This window comes from Rutilus rutilus (genome assembly GCF_951802725.1).
Source record: "Rutilus rutilus genome assembly, chromosome: 18".
Lineage (NCBI taxonomy): Eukaryota > Metazoa > Chordata > Actinopteri > Cypriniformes > Leuciscidae > Rutilus > Rutilus rutilus.
Window position 1 is genome coordinate 20,326,385 of NC_140231.1, and position 25,163 is coordinate 20,351,547.

Sequence of the window (25,163 nt, forward strand, 5' to 3'; positions counted from 1 at the left end):
ATATCCTGATAATATCCAGAAGTTCGCATTTTTTCCTAACCAAACATTCATTGTAAAGTTTTTAAAATAATGTTTGTCCAAGACAGCGAACAAGTCGGCTTTCCTGTAGGAGGCGCTTTTGATAAAACCTAGAGGCGCTTCAGAAACTCCCACAGACCATCGTAGTTATAAAGTGCGGAGAAGTTTGAGAAGACAAATCCTGCATGTCCACGGTTTTCTGGAATATGAAGAAAAGAATGACCTACTTGAGACATCTTTTCATTTTGGTCACAATGCGATGCGTCGTTCAGGGTGAAACAGATGCAATACTACCAGGAAAAGGTAAGTGACTCCATCAAAGAATATTTTATTAGTAAATGGGCATCACCCTTCGATGCATCATTCAGCGATGGGATTGTATTGAAAATGCCGTGATTAAGTTATATAATACAAGTTCCCTTTTAACGGTCCTTTCAGTGTTTTTAAAGTAATGCAAAATTCTAGGTCATTCCGTTAAACCGTGACATTGTATCCTACATTAGCATATGTGTAAACAACGAGATTATTATTGACATTTTTTTTTAATGAAACAACAAAAATCCAGTAACCAGTGAAACGTCGTTTTGGTCTCCCCATCCATGTTTGCTAATTATGTATTTATTCTCTCTCACTATAATTAAGTGAACATTTCATTTCAGTGAAAAGACTTTCCAGGTTATGCGTCAAATCAGTTATGATCATAACTCCCCCTTGATGTATAATTTAATTAAAATAAAACTGTCATTATGACATTATCATCCTATCAGGAGATTTTCCATCGTCTTACTTTTTTATCACTATCTTATATTTTGTAAGGTTTGTTAGTATAGGGAAATTCTTAAATCGAGTTTACTTAGTTTTCTTTACAAAAACAACAGATTTTTATTCTCTTTAATTGTCTTTTTAATAAATATCTATGACCTGAAGCTATAGCTTTACAGAATACATAATATTTCTGATATTAAAAATGTATAATTGATAACATTGTTGATGTAAATCCCAGCAATCAAATGATCATGTGTTTGTGTTGCATGCAGTGTCAGGTGTGTTTTGCACTTTTAAAGAGAAGTCATACAGGCCAGGTGATAGCTGGCATCCCTATTTGGAGCCCTTTGGATTCATGTTCTGCATGCGCTGTACGTGCACAGAAGTATGTATCCACCTTTCAAGCCTAATTTACTGTTTTAAGTTTTAAAATGCCATAGCTTTTTAGCTGATCATTCATGAATTACCCATTACTTTTAATGTTGTAATTGTGTGCATGCACTTGTCAGATGCACATACTACTGTATGTGTAATGTGCCAGTGTTTCTGTCTACTCTCATGTGTGTGTATGTATAGTCTGGTCATGTGAAATGCAACAGCATCAAATGCCCTGTTCTGCGATGTGAAAATCCAGTGACTAACTCACAGCAGTGTTGTCCTCGTTGTGCAGGTATTACAACACTTTTTTTTTTTTCAATTAATGTAATTAATATGCATGATTCTGGTACATTTGTATTTGAACCGTCTGACTTATGCATATTATTGTTATTGTCATAATCAGATGAGCACAGAACTCCTGCTGGTCTGCGGGCACCCATTAAAACCTGTAGTTATAATGGAAGCATTTATCAAACAGGGGAAACATTTGCCAACCATGAGCTCTTCCCATCCCGTCAGTCGAACCAGTGTGTCATGTGTACTTGCTCTGTAAGTATTTTTTTTTTACATTTATTGTTGTTGCATTCACATCTCTCACGAATAACTGACTGGCACCTGCAAACATGGGAATCTAACTTCAAACAGTTTAATAGTTTTTATAGTGTCCTGAAAGATAGTGTGAGAGAGCAGGTAAAAATGCAGAATTTCTGTAGCTCAAACAGTAGAGCATAACACTCTTTTGGATAAAATTATCTACTTTTAAAATGAAATGATAATATAATGCTCAATAAACCATAATGCTTTCACCATTGTCATAACTGCAGATTCATTTCCTAGCTATTCCCCAAATAACTACATAGTTTCAGTAACAGACACACAGACATTTAAAACAACAACAAAGCAATTCAAGTAATAACGTCTTCATTAAGACATTTTGGGTTTATGGTTGTAATTTTATGTACAATAAATGAAATCATGCATCATAATTAATAATATTTGTTTACATTTTTTATTCTTTTTCATTAAAGAATGGAAATATATTCTGTGCATTGAAAACCTGTCAGCCCATTACATGCTCCTCACCAGTGTCAGTCCCGGATACCTGCTGCTTGGTGTGCAAAGGTAACAACGAAATTGCATGTTAGAGGCTGTGTTCATATTTTAAGCCCCTTATTGTGGTAAAAAATAAATAAATGCCATTGTCTCCTTTGAATAAACAGAAAGTGCAATTGATATCAATTCTGCATCATTTGAGGATGGAGGACAACAATTGAACAGAGGAGTTGTATGTATTTTATTTTTCAAGAGACTTCAAGTTTCATTCATGCTACTCTTTAATAGGATGATATTTAAACAAGTGCAGTTACAACGTTTGATTGTATGTGTCTTGAAACACAAGAGGCATTCTGTGGATCAGTGTGGTGCAGAACATGTCAGGGGTCGCTCAGTCAGGGCCACGCCATCGACACTCCGGGGGTCTCCCAGAGGCCTCAACCTGCAGACACTACACATCAAAGGAGCTGCTGAAACTACTGTTAAAATTCTTCTGCAGCGCAAACATCAGAGAGGTAAACAATATGGCTTTTCACACTTGAACTAGTTAACCCTGGGTCTTTCTACACCCTGTGTATACTGAAGACGGAATATAGTTGTTAACCCTAGGTAAAAAAAATGCTGCAGGCGTGATGTCAAAACTCAGAGGACTAGTTTGCCAGTGGTTCCCTTAAGATTTCCCTATGGGTTTTTACACTGTAAACCTGAATAAGTTGGCGAAACGCAAAGAAATTGAGGTAATCAGTAAAAAAAAAAAAAAAAATAGATAAGAAATTCAAAGTTTAGGTAAACATAACTGGCAGATTTTTGTTTTGTACTCATACATTTTAATTGCTCTTTGCTTGAAATATTTGATTAAGCTAAATCATACATTTAACAAAAAATGATCATGTAATCTCAAATGAAATATTTTTTGTAGTGGAACTTGGCTAGCTTGAACTAGATAATTCAGTAATGCTATCTTGCTAATTAGTAACACAATGCTTTAATAGCATAGCATAGTAATTTCTGAATTGAGTACACTGTAAACCCGAATAAGTTGACAATTTATTTTGTACTCATACATTTGACTTGTTCTTAACTACAAATGCTTGAGTACACTAATCCATACATTTAACTTACATTTTCATGTAACCTCATTTGAACATTTTTATTAGCTTAAACTTAGCTAGCTATAACAAGCTAGTTCAATAAATGCTAACTTGCTAATTTACTATCATGTTAACAATAGCATGGTATAGCACTTGCTTTATGGGTACAACAATATAAAGCTTTTAACATACTTGCTCTCAAACCAAGCCACATGCAACACTTGTCACATGATGGTAACTCTCCTAAAACCAACATTAACAGAAATTCTTCTAAATTAGCATAACAAAACATTAATCACTACTAAATCTCCCACTTAATTTTAGCATTTACTCTCTCTTTCGAGTGCTATGGGTAAAGAATTTATTTTTTTCTAAATTAAGAGTTCATAAAACTCAAAACAATGAAACGATTCAGATTACTTAAAATGTGTCAGTTTTGTGAACTCGATAGAAAAAGAAAGTTCTAAAGTTAATTTGATTAAACTAATTTGGTCTGAGTAGGGTAAACTTATTTTATTAAATGAAACAATTAATTATTTTGAGCAATAGTGTTTACTATTGTAATACTTGTTTGTGGGTGTTCTCGGGGCTTTAATCCAAAAATAACTTTAGAAATATAACAATAAAACCCTCGGACACGGACGAGTTCTTCTTTAGTCTCTTGTCTCTCTTTATTAACCCTTTCTCTTCCGCTCTCCTCTCTGTACCCCCGTCATAATAAAAGTCCTAACATCAACATCCACTATACTGCTGAATTATCATCGAAATATTCAAATATAACATCAGCATTAATCTTTTAATTTAATGTGCTACACTTTTAACTCTTACACTATAATGGGGTTTTTGGATTTATAAGTAAAATAAGGTATATGGTAAACATAACTTGAATACGGTTTGCTCTCCAACTTAAATTACACACACCCATATCGAAAGCGTGGAGTTTAAAGCTGGTATGTTAATTTCATAAAAAACAACAGACCTTATTTTACTCATAAATTGGGTAAATTTCCATAGGAACCACTGGTGAATTAGTCTTCCGGGTTTTGACGTCATGCACTTTATTAACCCGGGTTAACAACTAATCCTGGTTATTTATAAGCTGCTGTTTCACACTGTACATTCTTAAACCCTAGGTTAACGTTCTTATATGCATATTTGCGGTGTCAGTGTCTTTGATTGGACGAGCACATCATGTGATCTGTTTACATAAAGGCTTTAGCATTGAGCATCCTCATATATTGCCGACTGTACTATCAAGTTTATACTGAATGGACTTTTTGATCTAAAGGTAAGAATTTCATGTCACCATTTCACATTTTCCACCTTAAACGCTGAAACATAGCCTACTGTTTATATAACACGTAGTGTTTCTGTGATGCACAAAGCATGTGAATATGAGGCATGCGATTGGCTGTCTGTTGTTAAGCATCTAGCTGTAACTGCATCAACATTTTACAGGTTTGGCACCGCAATGTGGAGTTAACACCGCAAAAGCGATGCTAACTCTGCATATAACCCCGGGTAAAAAGCAGTGCTAACCCCACTTCTACATTTCAAGTGTGAAACGTTCCTTTACCCAGGGTTAAAAGCGAGGTTTAGAACGACGATAACCCACCCAGGGTTAAGCACAGTATGAAAAGCCCTTTTAATGCACCACTGATTGGAAATGTGAGGAATTGCTTATCAAAATCCAATAAAGTCATATCCTGTCAAAGTAATGTAGGGTTTCTGACTTTGTCTAAGCTTGTGTGTACAGTGGCAAGACCTATTCTCATGGTGACGTGTGGCACCCAGCGCTAGGGAAGGTCTTGGAGTGCATTCTGTGCACCTGCAGGGACGGCTTTCAAGAATGCAGGCGCATCACGTGTCCCAACCAGTATCCATGCCAACATCCCATAAAGATAGAGGGGAAATGCTGTAAGATTTGTCCAGGTAGGCATATCAGTGTTATCATATTTGCAATGATTTAACTTTAATATCTTATCAGTGTGTGTTGTTTTTTTTAACTTGCATTTCCAGAGCTCAAAGCAGAGAGCAACAGGACTGAGTGCTATCTTGCTCAGGACAATAACAGTCTCCTGGTTTATAAAGTTGAACCCTCATCAGCTGCTCAGTCGGAAGATAAAGTACGGATGATTGCCATCGAGAGACAAGGAGCCACTGAAGTTGAGGTGCAAGTCTGGAAAACTGTCGAAGGTGATTTAAACAAGTTATAATATACCTAATCATGAGGTTGTTACATTTGTTTGGTAATTCAAGACTATTATAGCGTCAAGCACATCATTTCTATCAGCCCTGGAACAAACTATTGTTGGAGAGCAAAAATAGAGATTCTTTCACCTTTCTAGATTTCATCCAAATTCTTAGTCACTGACCTAGATATGCAATTTTATAAATCTTTGCCAGCTCTCAGCTGCAAGATAAGGTTGCTTATTTTAACTCTATAGCACTAGAATTAGAGCCCGAGGAGCCTATCGGAATCGCTCCGAAATATGATGTTTATTATTGTAGTGTTATTCCTTTAAAACTGTCTTCTAATCTTTGCAGGTGTTTTGCATCTGATGGAGACAGGTGATGTTCAGAAGAAAGACCTCATAGAGCATCCGGAAAATTACATCTTGCTGACCACATTAGATGAGGGTTTGTTTAATTTTGTGCATTTCACCAAATTAGTTCCGCATTAGTTTGCAAAATGTGACATTTAAACATTCAACTGTGTATTTTGATAGTTAAAATTGAGTTTGAATTGACCACACTGAACATTTTAGGTGAATAAAAGGTCAACTTTTTCCTCTTTTAATATGTGTTTTAAACAGCCATGAAAAGAGACTAGGGACAACATTAAATATTTGAGCTAGGAGTATTTTCAGCTGCCAGGAAATATAATAAGGTAGAGGAGACCAGAGGAAATTGAACGTCTAACATGTAGATTTTTGGTTTCCTTTTTATAAATTTTCCGTCTAACTATTTCAGTAAGTCACTCTTGATACATTTTCTGTGCATTCTGTGCCAGACAGACAGAGAGACAGGCCTGATTCACACTGTACGCTAAAGCAATCTGTATTAAACTGTCCTTCTGTTTGCATAGACACTTGGAGAAAGTTCAAAGAAGAAGAGGACAAGCAGAAGGACTTCAGTAAGATTAGGAGCTGTGAAGACGGGATCAAGGAAGTGGTGAAGTACTTAAACCCTGAACAGCTGGACAGTCTTTGCACTTCTTAGTCTCCTCCCCGCTCTAACACTGTGCCATCCCAGTCTGACACTCATTTTATTACAAGAAGAACACACACACCCACACTCACACAATGTGCATGTAGTACAAAACCAGATGCTGGCAGCAGGTAGTCTAAAGATCTTGTTTATTACCATGAGTCGGTATATCGCAAGTCTTTATGAGTTTGACATCCCAGAATTCTTTCTTTTTTTCGGAAGCCTTGAGGTCAGGTTGCTTTGATAAATGCACGTTTGGTAAGAAAAAAGTGGGTGAATATATGCCATTTGGGCTGGAATTATGAGGAAGAAAAGGTTTAAAGCAATCCTCATCATTAATAAAGGAAATGATGTATGTAATTTTAGCAGGCATCCACTGTATGTACATAAGAGGAAAAACAAAGGATGATATAGACAGCTTATTGGCCGGAATGCTTTTATAAAGTTGTCGTAGGCCACATTCCCCCCCCCCCACCCACTGTACTTAGTTATTCACTACTCATTTATGTAACATGGGTAAACTAAAAATACACTATTTATTGTAAAGTCAAAGCAGCCAACATCGTCATTATTTCAATAGATCTTTTTTTTTCTGTCTATCTTCTATGCAGAAAATGTTTTGCATTGTAATGTATGTAGCGTGTATATTGATCTGGTTATGTATAACTCGTATGCACTTAAAATGATGACAAATATATTGGGCTGATGACCCTGACTAAACAATATAAAATCATATTAAGGAGCTGAAAGATTTCTTTTTCTATTAGTTTATAGACTCTTCTTTTCAAAAATAATTACGGCCTAATGCAATATCTATAAAACGGGATCATAGGTTTTTTTTACATGTAGTTTTTACAGGCTTTTAGGTGTCAAAACAACCATGTACTAAAGCAGGTCATTAGTTCACATGATCATTGATACTGATGAGACTCTTTTCATAATGTTGTAAATCTTTACTTTGAGCTGAAACCAACAATCCGTTCCGGCATAAATGAGTAGAAACCTGTTGCGGCCAGTCAACATGACAAGCTCCTGACATCGTTTGTTCTTCGGTCGTGCTAATCACAATGAACCGAGACGGGCCGCCGAACCCAGATTGGGGCAGTTCAGGGAGTTGTGACTAATATCCCTTCTCTCCAGATCCCAAAAGCCCACTTTCCTCTTCTGTCACAATGAGTCATTGTGCTGGCCGCACACAAAGTGCCAGACGGTGCTGCTCATCTCTCACTGAAGGCCTGACAAAATATTTTGAAACAGAAGCCCCTCAGTTGCAGACCTTAATAGTCACACAATGAAGCTGTGAATTATTTCCGCTGGCTGTTGGATCTAACAGTTTCTGGCAATTTGTTCTCTTTGAACGGCTTTGGAGGGAGGACAAAGGGGATTTTACTGTGCGCTCCTATTTCATTTTCTCTCTTTGTGTATGTTAGTTTAAGGAGATGGTCGGACATCCCGTTTGATCAATACGCTGGCCGTTGTTTCACAAAAAGAGCCTATTGTTACGTCGAGAACCTTTCAATTCGTTATGTCCGTGTTGATTTGATGGAGTCTGAAATGGCTTCGGCTCCCCGGGGTTCAACACTTGCGAATTTGATTTTAAACATAGCCCTATTGGCACCTTCGCTTTCGGCTAATGGTTGTGAATTCCCAATAAATAGCATTCAGCTATGCATGCTTAGTCTTGGCTCTGGCAATCTGAACAGCTGGGGGCAGTCACTGGGTATAAATCAGGTGAATGGGTCAGTTCTCTGTGTGAGTTTTCCTGCTCAGCTTTGCTTCTCATTGTTGCACATAAAAGTGTAAATGGGAGTTGCATTTTATATCGCTGTTATGTTCTGCAGCTATTTGAAAGGCATCTAGTGCTATTTGCTGTATTACTCTTGAATTTTTACTCTTGTCTGAGTAAGCCATGTTGTAGCACATCCTGAGTGAAGGCAGGTGATAAAACGACGATGTACACTTGAGTAAAAGTACAGATACCCTAATAAAATATTACTCCAGTAAAAGTACAAGTACTCCTTTTTAATTTGACCTGTTTTAATTCAATTGTATTACACGTAGAAAGTACTAATAGATGAACCATGTTTATATACTTTTCCCATTTATATATTCCATCTTACAAAAAGGACAATTAGTGGATAAAGAAATTGATTCATGCATTGGATGTGGTAATGACTCATTTGTATTGATCTGCAAATAACATTTTATTTTATTACCAAAACATACACTTATCAAAACATTAAACTTCAATATACTAAAATATTCAATTTAAGTAACAGAAAATGTAAGTATGACAGCAAATGAAAATATGAAAATATATAATATAGTATTTAAAATAAATTAAAAACAAAATGCATGTAAATGTGTTGTAAGAAATAGTATAAACATCCAAAATTAAAACAGATCAGTCATGGCATGGAACATAAATAGCTTGATTTTGGCGGACGAGATCTGCTACGCTAAGCAAGTACAATCATTTGTTCAGCTCAGTCAAAATAACAAACAAAAGGAAAGGCTGCTGCAAGAAAATGGTAGAAGCCCCATAGCAGATCTCTACAGGTGGTGCTGGGGAGGAGGAAGGATAACAGAAGCTTTTATAATCGCGCAACGTGCCAATCTCAGGCTAGTGTATAACATACAGTATATGGTTACCTGGATTTGGAAGTACTTCTGATTGGCTGGTGCCACGGCGTTAGAAGAACCAATCAGCACTTCATGCCTGAACTATGTATATGTCACGCAGTACAAAACATGGTTGCATGGTATGGTTGAAAATATGGTTTAAGAACGGTATGCAAACATACCAATTTTATAGATGCATTAATTTTTACATGTTCTTACACATTTTGAGTCAGGAACGAACAATTAAGTGAATTATGTAGACTTGCTCTGACCAGATCATGGAATGTTTAAAGGGATAGTTCACTTTGAAATTAATTTTTGATATGTTTTAGCTTACCTCAAGGGCATCCAAGATGTAGGTGTCTTTGTTTCCGCAGTAGTTTCAATTTTGATATTTTTAGGTCAAACCGTTCTTGTCTGTCAGTCATATAATGCAGGTCTATGGTCACTGTCTCAAAACACAAGCACAGAGTCCAAATTAAAACAATTCCCCACGTCCAAATGAAACAATTCCCCATCATAAGTACACATTAATGGCCAAAGACACAAAACGAGCGGTTTGTGTGAGAAAAAGGAACAGTATTTATATCGTTGTTATCTCTTGAAAACAGCACACGTCCAAATGATCTGACGGCGCGGGCGGGTATAGATATATACATAGATGTCGCCTTGGCTACGGTTTCGTTCCAATGAACTGCAGTAGCGAAGGCGACATCTAGTGTATACATCTATACCCGCCAGCGGGCGGGTATAGATATATACACTAGATGTCGCTTGGCTACGGTTTCGTTCCAATGAACTGCAGTAGCCAAGGCGACATCTATGTATATATCTATACCCGCCCGCGCCGTCAGATCATTTGGACGTGTGCTGTTTTCAAGAGATAACAACGATATAAATACTGTTCGTTTTCTCACACAAACCGCTCGTTTCGTGTCTTAGGCCATCAATGTGTACTTATGATGGGGAATTGTTTAATTTGGACGATGGGGAATTGTTTTAATTTGGACTCTGTGCTTGTGTTTTGAGCCAGTGACCATCGACATGCATTATATGACTGACAGACAAGAACGGTTTGACCTAAAAATATCAAAATTGAAACTACTGCGGAAACAAAGACACCTACATCTTGGATGCCCTTGAGGTAAGCTAAAACATATCAAAAATTAATTTCAAAGTGAACTATCCCTTTAAGAACAGCTGCAATCAGGTCAGTTCATTTTGCAATTGTTCAGTGCGATTTGCGTAAATGATTCAACAGGTATTAAAAGAGTCAGCTTGTTTGCGAACCAGACATCGCTATTTCGTCTCAGAGAGGGTGACGATTTCCTCAGATCGAACTAAATGTTTTTTTTTATCAAATGTAGTGGAGTAAAATATGAAATAACGAAGTAAAAGTTTTCTGAAAGAAAAACACTAGATCAAGTAAATAAAGTAGAGATACTTTTAAAAATGTACTGAAGTTCAGTAATGAAGTAAAAATGCTTAGTTAATGTCCACCACTGCGAAGACGTAATGTTTCTGCCTCTGAACTGCTGCTCTGCACGGCGCCTGCAGATTCACAGTCTCTAAGCAACTGAAACAAGATTCAAAGGGAGCTAAACTGGGTTAAGGTAATTAACTCTGATGGATTGGTTAGCTTTCGCAGCTGATTAAGGTGTTCATGTAAACTGTGAATTAGTGCGCCATCCAAATACTTCAGAAATATGTACTTTTTTGTTTTGTACACCCTCCTCCCTCTCTGCTTTCTTGAGTTGGCCTTGATCATTTCAGCCAATGATCTGAATCATGTTAAGCAAGCACTGATCCAACAATCCATGGATCTGCTTTTCCTGATGCCTACTGCTTAAAGTGCAAGGAAACATTATACGATATTAAAAGCACAGTGTTGTTCCAAACCCGTATGATTTCTTTCTTCCGCAGATCTTTTGAAGAATGTCCATGCTGTGCTTTTCCATACAATAAAAGTGAATGGGGCTCCAAAAAGTCACACCATGATAAATGTGCACTAAAATCCAAAATCTCTGATATTTTTGTGTGAGGAACAGACTGCAATTTACTAAAAGATTGTTATGCCTTATGACTACCGTGGTCATCATTTACTTTCATTGTATGGAAAAGAGCTGCTTGGATTCTCAATAAATAATTCATTCAAATAAGTCATATGCGTTTCAAAAAGTACATGATGACAGAATTTACATTTTTGGGTGACCTATCCGATTACAATTAATGCTTTACTGAAACCTTAAGGGTATTAGATGCTTAAAGTTCTGCCAAAATTAAAGTATTTTGAATATAACTTAAATGTATACTTCTAAAAGGCACTAAACTGAGTGAGAACAGACTGCATAGCCTTTGCCACGGAAAACGGTAATTAAGCCACATCAACCAATGATGGATGGGTGTCATATGGCCACTTAACTAATGTGACACAATGATGAATGATGAGGTGAAGTGTTTTAGAGATAATCAGGGCTTGGATTCATGCCAACTGTAGCACATGGGAATTGTTTCGATGCATTTAATGACATTTGCAAAGAGAGCACAGGTTCCATTTGGTAATCAGCAAAATATTTTTTTTTAGCTTGATTTCAACAAGACAAATCCAGATGTGAGGCACCTCACACCCTAAAAATAACCCAAAGACATCATGTCCCAAAAAAGGTGATGCATGCTCTGCCTTTTCCAATCATGTTCTGCATATTTTCCTGTTTTGACAAAGAACAGTGGTCCTTCAGCCAAATGCACTTATATCATCCAGTCAGGCGAGAGTGTGTAAAAATCTGCTTTCAATTAATGCGCAATGATTTATTCTTTAAGAGCTCTGCATGTGAGAAAAGTGAGGGGGATTTGATAAATAAATCACTGCTGAATGTTTGAGTTATTGCTGTTTGATGTGTTTTGTTGGCGTTGATCTACAAAGCAAGACTCTCTCGTGCCCGCGAGGTCTGCCCGCACTTAAAAGGCATCTTCAGAGATGCAGATTCTCTGTATTAATTGTTTTACACATAATAAACTTTTATGAGGGTCTGTAAAAAATTCAAAAGAATCTTAAAAAATGACAAAACATCTTGAGTGTATGTTATTCAGAGGAATATGCTTAGTGGATTATTGCAACCACAGTCAGGGTCAGTGTGCAAAAGGAAAGAGGGAGGGGGTCACATGGGTAAATATGCAACTAATTAAGATTTAAATATTCGGTATTGAGCGGATAGTGTTCGTCAAATACCTGAGTTAGGATAGAAAAACAGTAAACCTCCAAAAGCACTGCAGAAAGCACAGATTTTGTCAGATGTTTATTTTTATATGAGCAGAAAAGACAGTGGAGCAAAAAATGAAGCACTCAAACACAATATTTAATGGCTTTGCAGAGTGCCCAAGGCCATTTTAAATTTAATAATGTGGGTTCACTTGATATATTTTGAAAATGTCTATTGATTTATTCCACCTGGGCTGAAAAATGCATTCTTCTGAGCAGCTATGCAAGAGGAATCTAATTGAAATCGTACGCTGGCCAAGACCGTTAAATCACATGGATAGACAGAACAAGATAGGGAGATGTGAAAAACTGAAGTGTTACACAAATGGATGTGGTAAATAATGACATATGGAATAACGACTTATTTTATGGAAAATAAACCGTTCTTATATTTTATAAAAGCATCTCACCAGTTGACGGAGCCTTAAAGGGATACTCCACTTTTTTCGGAAATATGCTCATTTTACATCTCCCCCAGAGTTGAACAGTTGAGTTTTACCGTTTTAGAATCCATTCAGCCGAACTCCGGGTCTGACGGTACCACTTTTAGCATAGCTTAGCATAGATCATTGATTCTGATGAGTCCAGTAGCATTTCTTTCAAAATGACCAAAGAGTTTCAATATTTTTACTATTTAAAACTTGACTCTTCTGTAGTTAAACCGTGTACTAAGATCGACGGAAAATGAAAAGTTGCGATTTTCTAAGCCTATATGGCTAGGAACTACTCTCATTCCAGCGTAATAATCAAGGAACTGTGCGGCTGTACCATGGGTGCAGCAGGCGTAGTGATATGACGCAGCGCCTGAAAATAGTCCCCAGCTCGGTAACTTCTTCCAACGTGACCGGGACTAAGTTTGTCTAACCTATTAGACCTATTTTCAGGCGCTGCGTCATATCACTACGCCTGCTGCACCCATGGTACAGCCGCACAGTTCCTTGATTATTACGCTGGAATGAGAGTAGTTCCTAGTCATATAGGCTTAGAAAATCGCAACTTTTCATTTTCCGTCGATCTTAGTACACGGTTTAACTACTGAAGAGTCAAGTTTTAAATAGGAAAAATATTGAAACTCTTTGGTCATTTTGAAAGAAATGCTACTGGACTCATCAGAATCAATGATCTATGCTAAGCTATGCTAAAAGTGGTACCGTCAGACCCGGAGTTCGGCTGAATGGATTCTAAAACGGTAAAACTCAACTGTTTAACTCTGGGGGAGATGTAAAATGAGCATATTTCCGAAAAAAGTGGAGTATCCCTTTAAACTCGCCCTTAAAGGGATAGTTCACCCAAATTTCTAAACTGAAAATTCTGTCATGATTTAGTCACCCTTATGTTGGACCAAACCTGTATGACTTCTGTTGAACATAAAAGATATTATGCAAGATGTCTGTTTTCCATAATTGACAAAAAAATAGAATGGTTGTTATGGACCCCGTTGATTTACATTGTACAGACAAAAACTCCTTAAAAAAATAGTCTATTTTCAGAAAAAATAAAGTCATTAAAAATGACATGAGGGTGAGTAAATCATGACAATGCAGCCTGTATTCTCACTGGCAATCAGGCTGGAAATTGGACTTAATTGTATCAAATGTTCCATTATTGCTGTGTATTAGTGATTTAAATGGAAACCAAAAGGATCCAAACAGGTAGCTGAACAAGTGTACCTTTGAAGGCTGAAGGGGAACCTGGAAACAGTTACCCGCACTCTCCTGAAGCATCGACGAGCCAAAAGCATTGGCGCATTTTTCCAACACCAGCTATGCAATCGAGCAAAGGATTTTCTCAGACAACGAGGCACCTAACATTTTAAACGGCTGTTTGATAAGGTATCCAGAATGGGCACCTTACCCCACTCTACATAAATGAGAGGCCTGCACGGGGTGAGCTAAGGGAATGAGCAAACACCTAACTGCACAAAACAAACACAACCAAATTGTTTTCCTTCACAGAATGCAGCTGGATAAGGTAATTTTTTTCCATATCAAATGATCACAAAGTGACAAAATCTGAATATTTAATACATAAAACAGCCAGAAATTCTCACTTTGCTGGTCTTCATGTTTGAAAGCACAATTACAGATGTTTTTACAACAATATAAAGAACACTGTTCTTGTGTTCGGTTGCACACACCCGCTCAGGTCTAAGTTTAGGAGCCTTTCCTCAGGGAAAAAAAAGTGAGTTTATGGGGAATGATGTCTTGGCACAAAACGCTCAATTTCATGTCTGTGGCACTGGATCAGAAGAGCTTGGACTGATTTTGATGTGCATTTCCAGAGGCATGCCATTTCACACAGTAAGTTTAGTTTTGATAAATGGAAATGTCCAAGATCAACACAACTACGGTGCCAGAAACTGATGTCATTTAGAAATATGAAGCTTGGAGGAGAAAACAACTCGACTCACAGGAACCAAACAAGACAGCAAGTGAAAAACATTTTCTTGACCGTTGAGCGGCGTTTTAATGGACTTAATAACTCCTTAATGTCAGAGTAATTTCTGGCTAAAGCACTAATATTTATTTTACAAGAATATTCATACAAACAAAAAGAAAAATGATTTCAAACTTTTATTTATCATCCAGCAACATTCTAAAAAATGTCCAGACAATGACAAAATAAACTTATGTAACATGAATTTGCAAAGAAATAGTCAAGTAATGGAGGTTGGCCATATGCTTTCGGTAAGGACATCCAGCATGTAAAGTTAAGTGATAGTCAGCACATAAATGTTGTTCTCGTAGAAGCAGAAATCTACTCCATGTCAATGTCTACGAGGGGCCTTTCATTGACAAACAAGATATACTTCCTCCTTATAGCATCATATGTGGTTCATAGGAAAGTCACTGCTGAAAACTAAGTGCTTAAAAGGAATATAGTTCACCCAAAAATGAAAATTGTCATTATTTCTTAAGCCTTGTTATTTTTGTCCCTTCTTTAGAGAGAAATATTATATTTATGTGAGTGTGTGTTTAGGAACAACATGAAGGTGAGTAGTTAACAACGATTTTCATATACAGGTGAACTATTCCTTTAAAAATCCATGAAAGAATAAGAAGAATAAATCATTTCTTCTGGAAAAATCCCATAATGGATGGCTGTTTTGAAGATTTGTTAGAGGCAGAGGTCTTCTTCTGACTCTTTTCTTTTTTCTCTTCCTCCCTTTTTCCAAATGACTGCTTGAGTGAGCTTGAGTCCTTGGCTTGACTTTTGGGTTCAGGCTCCTCTTCACTCTCAGAGTAAGACTCGCTCACGTAACCCTTCTCGGTCACTAGGAAAACAGATACATTTGATATTTATTGTCAGAGAGACACTGTCAAGAAACATGTAGTGATATACATTTTGAATTTATTTTTTTCACAAGAGATATTGCCATCCATTTTGGCCTAAAGAAAGTTCCTTAGGTGGCATAATTAATATTAACAGCCTTCTCATTGTTACTGTGCTTATGTATTTAAATACTGCATCTGTAGACAGCACCATACACATTTCTGACTGGAAACTCTAAACCTTCATCTGGTCAACCATGTATACACCAGCAAATAAATAATAAAACAAACAAACATATGCAATGAGTTTTTACCACCATACAATAAAAATGTCCACTTCAAAGAGTTATTGTGCTGAACAGAAAACTGGCATTAAGGAATGCGTAATATTAGACACTGTGCTAAGTACAAAAATAATACCAGGGCCTCGAAGTTCTAGGAATCAAACACAAACATTCATGCTTTTGGTCTTCAAATACCAAAAGCATGATTTCCTTTGCATGAACAAAGACAAAAATAATCTGGAATAAATAGTTTCAGCACAAACAGTTTGTCAGCACTCTGCATTTCTTTAATGTAACTTATGATTTACTCAATGATTCAAGAGTTTCTGTCAGGACGCATAAAATGATGTGCTTGTAAAAGGAGAGGGTTCAGTACAGTCACGGCTATTTAAAGGGATCTTCCTGGTTAAATAGGAAAGAAAGGGTAAGCATTAGGGGTGTCCCTGACTAAGGATTTACATAGAATCAGAATCGTCAAGTCGAGTCGAATCATGTGCATGTGGGGGACAGGGGGACGGGAGGGGCGGGGCTTTAACATTTTAAAGACATGATGTACAGAACATCACACAAAGAATAGGAGAAAATGTATACAAATATTTTGGATCAATAAAACTAAGAAATAAAATAACTGCAAAAAGGCCACACTGCAGACAGGATTTGCATTTCACATGTTGGCAAATCAAATTAAATCGGCTAAATTGCCTGTGCGAGCACGCTCTATAAGTACAGCGCAACATCAATGCACCGAAACTAAAAGACTTACAGAATTAAATCGGAACAGAATATACCTTTCTTATAGTAAAAAATAAATAAAAAAATAAGTCAGAATCGATTCACAACCGTGCAAATGTGTGCAAAATGCCTAGAGTGCAGGGGAATATAAATTCAAAACACAAGCCAAAAATAGTTAAATTAGATAACCCTGAGTGATAGATAAATAAATAAAATAAAATAAAGAAATTATTAAAAATAACTCAAGTATAGCCAACTTTGAAATCACTTGTACCCTACCTGAAAAAAATCCAGTATTTCACTCTGCCTGTGTCCGTTTGAGTCTTTTCAAATTGTGGAAAAAGGACATTCTAAAACACTTAAACGTGAAAAACACGGCTTAATGTAGGCTAGTCATATTAAAAGATCAAATTCTGTACACATCTTATTGATAAAGCATACTATATAGCCTGCAGGAAAGCAGATGAGCGCAGAATATAAACTCAACGCGTTTAATTACATGTTGCATGTGGCTTTCTATAGAAGGTTCATATTCTGGGTTAATCTGCTTATCTGCACATAGTATGGTCAGAATTTGATATTTTAATACCACTGTCTTAGTAGCCTTTAAACCACGTTAAGTGTTTTCTTGGGAGGAAAACGCTTACTGAATTAAATGCGTTGTGTCCATATTCTGCGCTCATCTGCTTTTCTGTACATAGTTTGCTTAAAGGGATAGTTCACCCAAAAATGAAAATTCTGTCATCATTTACTCACCCTCAAGTTGTTCCAAACCTGTATGAGTTTCTTTGTTCTGCTGAACACAAAGGAAGATATTTGGAAGAATGTTTGTAACCAAACAGATCTCGGTCCCCATTGACTACCATAGTATATTTTTTTCCTACTATGGAAGTCAATGGGGGAGATCTGTTGATTACAAACATTCTTCCAATTTCCAAATATCTTCCTTTGTGTTCAGCAGAACAAAGAAACTCATACAGGTTTGGAACAACTTGAGGGTGAGTAAATGATGACAGAATTTTCATTTTTGGGTGAACTATCCCTTTAATTAGTATGGTGTTTACTATGGTGTTTATTTTGGTCTTTAAATTTCGCTGTCTTAATACATTAAGCCACGTTAAGCGTTTTAGAACGTCCCGAGGAAAACCAACTTGTTAACGTTGGTCGGCAGAAGTGCGATCATGGTTTTCCTGATGCTAAATCCAGCCTTGGAGAATATCCTTTCTGATGGTGTGCATCCACACTTTAGATTTTCTTATCCCAGATATGGTTAAAGATTTAAATCCCTGCTGCCAAGATGCTCCTCTGTCGGTCACGGAAAGTGAAACTTAAATCTCTCACAGGTTTTATTCATGCACGTTAAACATATTTATTAAAAGCTTCTTTCTTTTTACATTTTTATTTACAGCATTACAATAGGCTGTATATTAAATTACTGGCAGAAAACCGGTAGTTCTATGTGAAATCAGACATTGAGCACCCCCATATAGCCAAAATGGCATGATCCTTGTTTCATAACACCTCTACGAAGTGAGACTGGTAATCGAATCAGGCTCCTCCTATCAAAGCATCGATTCTTCGACTATTCGGGGTCACCCCTAGTAAGCATAATGCCAAATTACACAGTTTATGCCTTAAATGGGCATAAATAGATGCCTGCACACTGGTGCATTTACAAATATGTTTTTTTATTTTGGTTTCGTTTGCTATAGATATATAAAGCAATTTTATTTGTTATTAATTTTTTATACAAAAATATAGCAAAAAAAAAAAGTATTGTAAGAGTAGTAAAACCATTAAAACCTTAATGATACCCATCCCTACTCTACAGAAGATGATGATGTCTTACTCTTATCTGTATGATCATAAATTATGGATTATTTTAAGTTGTTTCCGCTGTTATAAAGAAAAAAATTAAATGATCGCACAGACGCCTCACACACGCCGCGCACACACAACGTATCAGTTCTAGCATTGCTAACTTGACATCACAGCCTGTTCATTATCAAAGTAAAATACAAATATACTTTTTTTTTTAAACAGCAAACGTTTTAAAACATCTTGTAAAATTACCTTAAGCATGACTTACATTACTTTTTCAACCATTTAACTGTAAGTATTAATCTGTCAAAATTCTTACTGTTGTTTAATGGTTACCCAATCAGTTATGAGCATCCTCACTTTAAATCCTTGATTTCAAAGTGTTGCACCATATCCAGCACAAACTTACCAGTTTACTTAGTGCACTGTTGGCTAGTGTTTACTTCCTTCATTAATGTTTTTAACTATTTTGTTATTTGTGAAAAATACTATAATAGGATTACAGAATCATCATATATATCAGCCATTGGACACAATGCTCTCTAAGATATAGGCATCTGCCATCAAAAAAAGCCATATGGTCAACCACTAATCAAGACAATGGATAATGTCACCTGAAATTATACTTACCAAAGGAACCGTCTTCATCAACAAATGTGTTAGACTTCAAAACACGCCTCCTTTTCCTCCTCTTCACCTCGGAGCTCTCCTAAACATAATTAAATGACAATATTACTTTATGTAAAATACAAGTGAGATGTTTGTGTTGTAAATTAATGTATAAGATATTTTGAAGAATGTCGGTAACCAAACAGTTGATGAACCCCATTGACTTCCATAGTATTTATGGATGTCAATGGAGTCCATTAACTATTTGGTTACCAACATTCCTTAAAAATATATTCTTTTGTGTTCAGCAGAGTAATGAAATTCACTTGAGGGTGAACTATCCCTTTAATACCCATGCTAACCAGGCAAACCTTGACCCTCTTGTTTGAGTGGCTTGGCATGTCCAAGTCAACAAATACCAAAATAAAATCAATAAAAGTGTTGGTAATGCTTACTTGGTGTGAAACAGGCTCTCTCTTCACTTGTTTTTTGGGGCTGGGACTCTGTTTGGTTGGCACAGGTGGAGAATCTGGCACAACTGGAAGAGGAAAAGAAGAAAAGACAGATCACATACATACATCAGATATATATACAGACAGAGGAAAAGAGAGAATGAGAGAAGAAACACAATGAATGTTATCAATTAGAGAACAATTTAGATATTTTATTCAGCACTCTGCCCAGAGGGAGAACCTATTTCTTTGTTTTTCTTCATTTTGGGTCACAGAGCGCCTCATCTGGATTGATTCAAATCCACCAAGCATGACGTGAGCCTGGTTTTTTTTTTTTCTTCTTCTTGTTGTTTTCCCCCTATCTCTTTCGTACCTTCATCATCACTGCTGTCTGGCTGGGGCTTCTTTATACGCCGTCTCTTCTTCTGCTGCTGGTTATCCATTTTCTCATCATCACTGTCCACAACCTCAGGACGCTTTGATTTACTTAGAGAAAACAAACATATTTTCGCTCACATTTTTGAGGACAAATATAACACATGCCATATAATCCAGACTCTTTAAGGAAATTGATTGAACCTTTAAATGTTGCATTATTTGCAAAATAATGGCTGTGTTTACACTGTATATTTATTTTGTATATATAGCCTACTACACACACACACACACACACACACACACACACACACACACACACACACACACACACACACACACCTCTGAAAAAATTAAGAGACCACTGTAAAATTAGCAGTTTCTTTGGATTTACTATTTATATGTATGCGTTTGAGTAAAATTTAAAGAATTAAATTTAAATTTGTCATTTAGAGCATTTATTTGCAGAAAATGACAACTGGTAAAAATAAATAAAAAAATGCCATGTTTTCAGACCTTGAAGAATATTGCAAAACAACACAATACTGATGCTTTAACTTCAGAAGTGTTAAGAAATCAATATTTGGTGGAATAACCCTGATTTCCAATCACAGCTTGGCATGCTCTCTATCAGTCGGTCACATTGCTTTTGGGTGACTTTATGCCACTCCTGGTGCAAAAATTCAAGCAGCTGAGCTTTGTTTGACGGCTTGTGACCTTCCATCTTCCTCTTGATCACATTCCAGAGGTTTTAAATGGGGTTCAGGTCTGGAGATTGGGCTGGCCATGATAGGGTTTTGATCTGGTGGTCCTCATATCCACACCTTGATTGGCCTGGCTGTGTGGATTTCAGAGAATATAAGCAAAGTGGTGTGACACTCCACTCAATATTCGGCTCTATGCCAGGGCTCATGGCCCGAGCGAACGCTCCACTCATCCACCATCTCACGCTCACTCGGTAAAACGACATTCGTTCAAATCCTCACTCATTAAATTTCTCTGTACTATGTACTATTTGTAACACTTGAATAAATGTCTCAATTACAGTAGGCCAATACAAAGCAGTTATGATATTTGTGGCTTTAAAGCAATAGTGTAGTAGGTTATAAATAAACGTGACAATGATATCCACATCACTATGATCAGATGATTTTTTTAACTGCTGTTTTCTCACCGCTGTTATTTTTGTTGTATGTTTATTTTGCTATTGAGAGGAAAGCGTGCAGCACATATTTACATATTCGTTTAAACGGCGCACACCGATCAGTGTGGCTGCGGGATGTTCGTTAACAGTGTATCACTGCAAAGGTATTTCAAGCTTTTTATCCACAATTAAAAAAAACAATAAAAAAAACTTTGCTGTTATATTACAAAATGAATCTTTGCAATCTCAGTTTCTCCACACTCCTTCTTTGCTCTTAACTGTGATGTTTACTGTGCATTTAGGCTATGTATAAGGTTTGCAACTTCATTAAAACAATATTTGAACTCCAGAACCTTAGACCTATTGCTTATTGCATATCACAAAGAGCATTCTGGGTTGAGTGTGCGGACTGAGCGAGTGGAGCAGAATCTTCAGAAAGTCGTGCTCTGCTCTGGAGGAAATTTGACCACCTCGCACATATGCCCTGATGGCATGGAACAATGTCTTGCGCGGTAAAACATCGTCAAAGCAGAAGAAAGCAAGTTTTTTCCAGGAATATAGAAACAAAAATGTTAACTTTACTCAAACCCATACATATAAATAGTAAATCCAGAGACACTGCTAATTTTGCAGTGGTCTGTTAATTTTTTTCCAGCGCTGTGTGTCTGTATGTATACATATTTTAGTGAAAAAAAACGTAGTAAAAAGTAAAGCTTACTTCCGAGTGTCTTTTGATTCAACTTTCAAAGCACTGGACACCTTAGATCGTTCCTCTTTCATGGCAAACTCAGATTTGGGAGACGGCTGTGACAGTTTCACACTTGCAGTAGTCGATGCTGCAGAGTCGCCGTCGGTCTCCTCTTTGATGCTTTTGTTGGGTTTTTCATCTACCTTTTCTAAATTTTACAGGAAAACATTTTGTTTATTGCTGTACGTTATGGTTTTTTTGATAGTAAAAAAAAAAAAAAAAAACTCACTTTGGGCAGGCTTCCCAAAGAAGTTACTCATAGGGTTCGCTTTGGAGGCCGGTTTGGTTTTTGAGGTTTCAACCTACGACATATGAAACAATTATACATTTTTACACACAATCTTGTGTCTTCAACCTTAAACTACAGAGTTACACACTTACCAGGGAAGAATCATCTTTCTGCTCTGTTTTCACGTCCTTGCTGGATTCTTGACTCTTAGAAGCATTTTTGCTTGCAAACATTCCCATGATGCCTGCTGGCTGCTTAGCACTAGGTTTTGAGGTAGCAGAAGTGTTTTCATTCAAGCGAGGTTTATTGATTTCCTTCTCCACTGGAGGGACCAAAGCCACCTCCTGAGCTCTCTGCAGCTCTACAGATGCCACGGGGACCGCCGCAGCACAACGTATAGCGCTGTACCTGACGAAAGAGGAGAAATATCGGACGTGTCAGTAGGTGGAGGGATTGCTCATAATGATGCATGCATACAGGTTATATGAGGATCACTTACTTGTTGCAGTTCTTTAGGTTCTCCTTAACAGCATCGTAATCTGTACTGTAAAGTGGAGAACTATCCTTCAGCTCCGCTCTCTGCACACTGTAGACATGCACACTGATTGTCACATCCATCTTTGCTTTAACAGCTGTGAAAAAACAAACCAAAAAAAAAGAAAAGATTCTCCTCAACTGAAAAATGTAAATAGAAAATTACATGAAAACACTTATGGCCTGAAATTTCACTTGGATTACCGCTAACACAGATTTGCATAATATTTCTTTTTATTTTGCTCTCGATAATTTTTATATAAACAATAGAAATACATTTTTTAATAATATAAATATAAATCACCCCAAAAACATTTTTATTAACATTTTAATATAATTTATTTTATATAAAATCACCCCCTCAAACAATTAAAATATATGTAAGCTACCACGGAACGACATTTCTGAGCTAAGAATTATTGAATTTCTAAAATGCTATTTGTTGTAATTTACAGATACAAATATGATAATCTTACCGTCAAGCTTGTCCTCACGCACTACTGATACTTTATGGCACTAAAAGGAAAGGGAAATATTCATGGCAGATCTTAAAATAATGTTAATTCGTTTGAAGCAGTGATCAGATCTCAGTCCTTACCGTACTGCCATTCTCAACAAACTTGCCAGATACAAGGTAGGTGGCATGAAGGGGAGTCCCTGAACTTTCCCTGCGTTTCTGCTCCAAGTAATGATACAACATTCTGCAACAAAGTGACATGAACACTAGTGACTCCAACAGATTATCAAGAAACAAATGTATGCTTGAATACATTGAAAGTGGCATGAATGGAAAGGACAAGACTTACTGTTTTGCTGTGTTCACGTGGACTCCAAGAGTTAAACTGAGCCATTTGTAGGTGACCTGCAAAAAAACAAAATATAAATGCTGACTTGTAGTCGTATGCTTCTCATGCTACCTAAATGCAACATAACATAGTAACATTACGAATCATAACTACTATTCTGTCTGAAATCAGACTGCACTTGAAGACAACCCGTTAACGGAACCGAAGGTCATAAAATCAGTCGGTCATTTGTATTGGTTCCCAACTCTGGCCAGTCAAGTAAACAAGCACTCAACCACAGCATCCACATGTACGTTATAACGCATATTGGTATCTCAACTGAAAATTCACATTTACAAATGACAATAGCGATCTCGTTGTGAAGAATGACTTACGATCTTATTTTGATCATTCACAAATTCATCAATATTGTCTAAATACAGGTCATCCATATCCATATCCATATCCGGAATGACTGGCTGCTGCTAGTAGCACTACAAGTTGTGTGATTGAAAGAGCTGCCAAAAGCGGGAACTGCTGCTGAACCGTATTTACTTCCGGTCATGTGGGCTAGAGCGTCCAATAGCAGCCAGAGGTACTACTGTAGTCTACTACGCTACACACTTTACAACAAAACATGTGCATTAGCTTTTTATCATGCTTACGCGACATATTGAATCATATGGCGTTAGTACGAGTACGTTTGCATCGATTTAATTTGCTTGCAGTTTCTTGTATGTTTGTGCGACTTTTGTTTATGAAATATTTCAGGAGTTCTTGTAACCCTTACAAAATGTTCGGATGTCTGTCATATCCATAGGGTCATATCAGACAGATGTCAGATCGGATGTCTGTCATGCCTATGAATAGCTTACTATTATAAACAATGCAACACGCCGTGTTCTATTAGTATGACAGTGGTGCCTATTATAAGTTGCAACATTTTATTGTAGCTTATCTTATTAAATTATCTTTAATTTATTGAGAGGTATTTATAGTTTTATTTAATTTAATTATATTTTATAATTTATGTTAAGTTATAACTTTATTTAATAATTTATTATTATTATTAGGCTATTCATGTTAATTATTTAAAGTTATTGGTATTTTGGCAAAAACTGTGAATAGATTTTTCTATGGCATTGTTTAAAATAGTTTAATTTGCTGTTTCAGCAAAAGTCTGTCAGAAACATAAAATATTTTTCTCGAAATACCGGTAGTTATTTAACTGAACTCATTAGTGTAGTTTCTCAAATGAATGATATTACCTGTGCACACACATAGGCCCAAGCAGTCTTTCCTCCTTTGGTTTAATTTCAAGTTGACAGTTGACAACCACAGACTTATTTATTTTTTTATTATTATTATAGTAATAATTGTCTTTAAGGACTATTACATAGAAAACATTTAACAGAAAGTTAAACAATAGTTTATTAGTTGTATTATTCCATCAGTGCTGTTAAATATGCAGACAAGATAACAGTTTATTAGGTTCCTCTTAACATGATGATTTGAAATCCTTGATCATCTGATGCTATTCGATGACAATCAGTGTTATATACACAACCATTTAATATATGTCAATCCTTAAGGCATCTCTAACACATCTCTTCATATACATTATTACAAATTAAATATGTAGGCGTGTGATGAGTTAAAACACAGAGAATTAACATAGGTAAGACTGGATTCACATGGTGGACTTTTGAGGAACTTCTGCCACATCATTTTCAATTATCAAAGAAAATGTGATACACAGCATCTGAAAAGAAGAAACAAATA

At 36.5% G+C, this 25,163-nt stretch overlaps 2 protein-coding genes across 2 annotated transcripts; one reads left to right on the forward strand and one right to left on the reverse strand.

The window, feature by feature from the left end:
* Positions 1 to 103: 103 nt before the first annotated feature.
* On the forward strand, positions 104 to 8,517 carry chrdl2 (chordin-like 2). The gene is made up of 11 exons (XM_084387291.1): positions 104 to 321; positions 1,056 to 1,168; positions 1,360 to 1,453; positions 1,565 to 1,710; positions 2,190 to 2,283; positions 2,382 to 2,446; positions 2,561 to 2,729; positions 5,049 to 5,237; positions 5,325 to 5,501; positions 5,853 to 5,945; positions 6,394 to 8,517. The coding sequence occupies exons 1-11, from the start codon at positions 204 to 206 to the stop codon at positions 6,525 to 6,527; spliced, it is 1,392 nt and encodes a 463-aa protein (XP_084243417.1). The 5' UTR covers positions 104 to 203; the 3' UTR covers positions 6,528 to 8,517.
* A 6,439-nt stretch (positions 8,518 to 14,956) lies between these two features.
* pold3 (polymerase (DNA-directed), delta 3, accessory subunit) lies at positions 14,957 to 23,953 on the reverse strand. The gene is made up of 12 exons (XM_084388246.1): positions 23,777 to 23,953; positions 23,403 to 23,458; positions 23,195 to 23,297; positions 23,073 to 23,112; positions 22,562 to 22,694; positions 22,215 to 22,470; positions 22,063 to 22,135; positions 21,804 to 21,981; positions 19,940 to 20,052; positions 19,570 to 19,652; positions 19,136 to 19,214; positions 14,957 to 15,670 (listed from the first exon to the last, which is right to left on the reverse strand). Exons 1-12 carry the CDS (start codon positions 23,843 to 23,845, stop codon positions 15,465 to 15,467), a joined length of 1,389 nt encoding a protein of 462 aa, XP_084244372.1. The 5' UTR covers positions 23,846 to 23,953; the 3' UTR covers positions 14,957 to 15,464.
* Between the last annotated feature and the right edge of the window lie 1,210 nt (positions 23,954 to 25,163).